This window comes from Anneissia japonica, unplaced genomic scaffold (assembly GCF_011630105.1).
Source record: "Anneissia japonica isolate Jap-2015-1 unplaced genomic scaffold, ASM1163010v1 scaffold287852_len814684_cov197, whole genome shotgun sequence".
NCBI classification, from domain to species: Eukaryota; Metazoa; Echinodermata; class Crinoidea; order Comatulida; family Comatulidae; genus Anneissia; species Anneissia japonica.
In genome coordinates this window covers 760,944-766,378 of record NW_022704998.1, presented here as the reverse complement: position 1 = coordinate 766,378, position 5,435 = coordinate 760,944, and the positions used below count along the sequence as shown (strand labels likewise).

At 34.8% G+C, this 5,435-nt stretch overlaps 1 protein-coding gene across 1 annotated transcript; it reads left to right on the top strand.

Annotated features, from left to right (window-relative positions):
• Positions 1 to 3,566: 3,566 nt before the first annotated feature.
• On the top strand, positions 3,567 to 5,424 carry LOC117105151. Its single transcript, XM_033246216.1, has one exon. The coding sequence runs from the start codon at positions 4,390 to 4,392 to the stop codon at positions 5,359 to 5,361; it is 972 nt and encodes a 323-aa protein (XP_033102107.1). The 5' UTR covers positions 3,567 to 4,389; the 3' UTR covers positions 5,362 to 5,424.
• The last annotated feature ends 11 nt before the right edge of the window (positions 5,425 to 5,435 follow it).

Sequence of the window (5,435 nt, the reverse complement as noted above, 5' to 3'; positions counted from 1 at the left end):
ACAACTTTTAAAGGGTACCCATTCCAAGACATAAACTTCCTGATGTTACTAAGCTCTGTTTGAAGTTTATCAGGAGTACACAATCTGTGGGCTCTAGAAACTAAACTACGAATCCAGGAGATCTTATATTATTTCGTATTTGTTTTCAGTTATATATTGTTGTACAAAAGTACTCATACAAAATGTTTAGGTCTACGTCTACCTGAAATTCGTGTTCTTTCTGTTAGTCATTCACTTTCGACATTCTCCTTTTTGTTTATTTTTTTTTTAATGTGAATGCTATTTTAGATTTTGACTACGTAAAATATATTTGATATTTTAAGAATAGAACTTTACATAGCGTCTGTGTCCGCCACATATGACGCTCATGGCGCTCTGCAAATGTGTTATCGGATAGGATAAGCAACACTAAAAAGGAATGTTTAGGCCTATTTATTATTTTTAATAAAGTTTAGCTCAAATAAAAAACAAAACAAAAATAGAGGTAACATATTTATTTCTCCAGTCATCATGCCGTATCATCATGTCCTTATTTTCATGATGACGATGATACTGTTATTGATAGTAATGATGACGATGAAAACGTCCAAAGTTAGTAACTCGTTAAATATTCTATTTTTGTCGATGTTTTTTTCGCCTGCAGTTCTGAGAAAATTTTCCACGTTGTTACACACTGTGGGTTGTTTATGGGGAATCGTGTCCGTATGTGGCAGGGCTCAGAGAAAATGCGTTTGCGCCGCCTTCGGGGTCAGATGATACTCGAATTACCTTTTGATGGTTTTAATATCTATGTATAGTTTGTATGTGTCTCTTCATAGCAGGAATATTGGCAATTCTGTCATTTCAATTTGGTAAGCCTATAGTAGGCTATTATATGTTCTGCCATGTGGTCGATTTTTTTTGTGCACGTTGCACCTTCTGTCTACAGGCGCTTCGTAAGAAATTTAATTTTATTGGTCCGGCCAGCAGATGCGACGATCTCACCCACCTCCCCTCACCTTAAATAGGCCCGTGATGGAGTGGCGGGGAGGTCCGGATTGAAAACCCTTTTAAAAAAAAATAAACTATAAACAGTCGGTATTAAGCAAGAAAACATTACATTTATTTCATGGTTTCTTATTGCATATCACTGATAAATGAAAATGTAAACCGATCATTCATGACAGATTATTTTGGAATTAAATAATAATTATAATAATAATGAATTATTATTATTAGTTCAGCACCACAAACAGTATGTATAAGTTCTACTGTTTTCTCTACTCTCTCCGTTCCACGCGCCTCAGGATATTGGTTAAGTAACAATTATTGTTGTGTCTTCTTAATAATGTGACCATTATAATAATAATAATAATAATAATAATAATAATAATAATAACGAGATGCCTGTTCGTTAAATAAATAAAAGATGTATGCAATACAATATTAAAAACAATGTCTATGCTTATGTACACGAGTTGCTGGATATAATATGTGGGTCTATATGCAATGAAATAAAATATATGTTCGGATTGCATATGCAATGAAATAAAATATATGTTCGGATTGCACACAAGGTACGGTGTAAAACATATCTTTTACAATCATTAAAAAAATAATATTTTGTCATGCTCTGGATGAGATGTATCATTAAGAAAGTTGCCTAAAAATGTGCTATGTTGTTTTAGACCTTTACTGAATTATTTCTTAGCAGTTTAAATTATTCACTGAATTCTTGCTTTATGTGCAGTCATAGTCAATTAGCGTACCAATTATTTCACAAATTCATATTCATATTCACATGTATGATTACATTAGAAATTTAAGGTTTGTCTAAAACAATAAATTAAAATATGAAAATTATATGTAAGGAATTATATTTAGAGCTTTTAACATTATAACACTTTTATATAATAAGAAAATTAATTCTTAACGAAAAGAAAAACTTAAATGTATGCCTAATAAAATTTTAGAGGTATAACTATCTCCCGCCGGACACCATCCCGGTATTTATCAGTCGAGGTTTCGGGGGCCGGAAGATTATTATTTGCTTGGTGAATCAAATCGTGAACAATAGGCCTAAGCTATTGCTACTAAGTATAAAATTAAATAAATTCCAATTTATTCCATATTATCAATAACTAAATGTGCATGTTTGAAGTCAAAGTACAATTTGGCTTACAAACGATATTAAGTTGAAAATTATTGGTCCGGCCGTCAGAACTGACCAGTCGAACCGCTTCCGACGCCCTTGGTCAGTGGCGTCGAGAGGGGGGTCAGGGGGTCGCTGCCCCGGGGCCCGGGTCTACTGGGGGGCCCCGGACCAAGATGAAACATTTTTTGGGTAAGAACAAAATCTCCATAGGGCCCGAGCCCAAGCCAGGATGAAAACTTTTGTTGTCAGAACAAACTCTACATTATGGTTTTATGGGCGACTTTCTCAGTCTTTCTGTAGGCTATTTTTATTACTAGATGTATGTATATACGTGTTTTAGATATATATATATATATAATTATTATCGTTTACTCATCAGATTATTATGGTACAGATCTACATTGCAAAAAAATAATCACATGGAATCATGTAATCATCAGGAACGTACCTAACAACAAACAAGACCAACTATTATCGTAACGTACAGTTCAATGAATCAGATATTCCAAAAATAGAAGTCGTTTTATGAACTTGATTCAGAAGCAAACCATTGATTAGATATGTTTTTGTGTTGCTGTGTAAATTATAATTTGTAAAAAAACTCGTAAAAAATTATTACAGTAGGCCTGTGTCGACATGAATACGAATATCAACACAACTAGCTATAAATAACACGTCTTTTGTCCAAAAAATGACGTGTTATAAGTAACACATCATATTCGAACAAATAAGGTGTTATATTTTTGTAAATATTGTTTCATTATTCAAGAGATTTGGTAAGATAATACCAAACTGAATCGCTTACGTAATTAAACGATTACTGTATATACAACCCCCATTATTCACTGTATAATATGTCGTAAGCCAAATTATATTACTACACCCACTTTCTTGTGTGTGCCACTGTCAAAGTTACTTTTAACGTTGATAAAGATAGCCGAAGCTATCGAAATATCCGTTTGATTTTGTTATAGTTTAATAAATTTGTGTTCCGCAAGCCAACTTTCAAATTGTACACCATTTTTTCATTGTTTTTACATTATATCACTTGGAGCATACATGCAAACGGGCCCACTCCTCAATATAGGCCTATATACTGTATATATATATATATATACAGCAGCCATCGCCATTGAAATAATAAACATGATTTTTTTTAAATGTATTATATACGTTATATTACGGGTACACCTGTCTCTTATACACATCTAGATGTGTATAAGAGACAGATATAATATATATACAAAGAATACAATACGAAATGATGTTCAGGATGTTTTAGGTTGTAAGCAGCATCTTTTCTTGTCACAGCATAGTTCTTTCTTTTTATTTAGAGACTGTTGATATCTAAAATGTTGTTGTTATTTTCAACTTTATTTCACATGCTATAACAGCAACAACGTTTGATATGATTATAAATATTTTTGTTATTATAGCATAATTGTTTTTATAGGTCCACTGGCTTAATTTCCTTTGATGTGCACAATCACCTGCCAAAATCCCAACCGCTAGTTGGTGCTTGTTGTTGCTTAGCGACGCCCAGTAACAATTAAATGAACCATTGTGTACAGGGAACAACTTCGTTGGTGTTTAAACACGGATTGAAATGGTTGCGCTTATTGTGTCTTCTTGAAAACAATAACACAATACATATATTTGTTTATTTTAATAGTTCGATGGTTATATAAACATTTCAGAGGCATCAACACATAAGTAATGCTATGATTTACGTACACTTTGTTGTTAAGTAGTAGGTTGGTTCGAAAGAAGGTTACAATTTTCGACACCCTTCTATCGATCACGGTACAATAATATCTTCCCTTTTGTTTGTTCACATGGTAATGACGATGTGAATTGATGCAAAGCACTTCCAATCAGGTAATGAAAACTGCAAAGAGGCTTATAAATCGATATCTTCAAATGCAAAGTGTTAGTACAGTATAAATCATTGAAACTTTCTTATTTTGAGGCGAATTGGCCGGACTTCAGTTACGACTGTATATAGCATGATCGTGTTTTATTCGGTATTTTACTCGTTGTGAAGTACTGCAGTTTCGATTAACGAGTTCAACTCTGCTACGGAATTTGAATAAGGCTTGGTTCAAGACAGAAGGTCAGAGAAGGTTGAACACCAAGACATTCATACGACAACAACAGGCACGCTGTGTTGTTACTAACGGGATCTCGCTGCAATAATGGGTTGTAGCCTAAAAGCAACTTTCGACCGGATTTGTATATATAATAACTGATTTGTGATGGATGAACATTTCGATAATCAATTTTTTCAAAGGAAGGAGATAAATATTAAACTTGGAGGCGATCGTGAACCTAGCTCCCGTCAGTCATGTGTAAGTGTTGCTGCTACCGTCCCGCAATTGGCGAAGCTTAGTATTATCGGTAATTTAGATACGGGCGTAGGTGAAGTTGATGGTAAGGAGTGTGCAGCTATATTTACTAGCCCAGTGCACAATAGTAATAACTCATTCTATTCGGACTGCTCATCGAAAAACAAAAAACACCAGGACAAGCTCGATATAAATTTAGTCCGACTGAATCCCCACATAAAATCGGCTGATTCAACACATTCGAAACGATCGGTGAACGAAAACTTGCAATCATATATGGTCATACGACAGAGAAGTTTTCATGGATTTCCAAGAACGCGACGAGAAATGAAAACACTACCATTAACAGATCCCCGGGATAATGCCAATGCTAGTGACTGGCTCCATCGATCTAAAACTGACTTATATATTGAAAAACGCCGAGAGAAATCATGCCAGCAACATAAACAAAGAAAATCGCAAAAAAATGACTTCGATGGAATGACGTTCGGATATTTAGTACAGCATTTACCAGGCTCTAGAGTAAGTAGTCATGTTTCAGTACGCCCGCGTTCCTTTGGTGATGTGTGTACGCGCAGTTTCCCGCCACAGTTAAGCGCAGACAGACTTCCACCATTAACTCTCAATAGAATGAAACAAATGTTGCAGCACGATATTGACGTGATTGAGTCTCATCAGTGTAGACTAAGTACAGCGCATTCTGAATCCCCGTCACAGAAGCCATTGACAGGAAAATTACGGAAAAATACACTGAACTCGGCGTGTATGCCACTTAATGTATGGGAACCATCACTGGACTGTGTTTTCTACAGCAGACAAAAGGAACTAACGCCGAGAAATGCTGTGAATACAGTACGCCAGCAGCCATCGCCATTGAAATAATAAACATGATTTTTTTTAAATGTATTATATACGTTATATTACGGGTACACAGTACAAGTATAAAGAGTGTATAT

What these genes read in the sequence shown, in the direction of transcription:
- LOC117105151 (XM_033246216.1), top strand. Translation starts at nt 4,390, where the DNA reads ATGGATGAACATTTCGATAATCAATTTTTTCAAAGGAAGGAGATAAAT.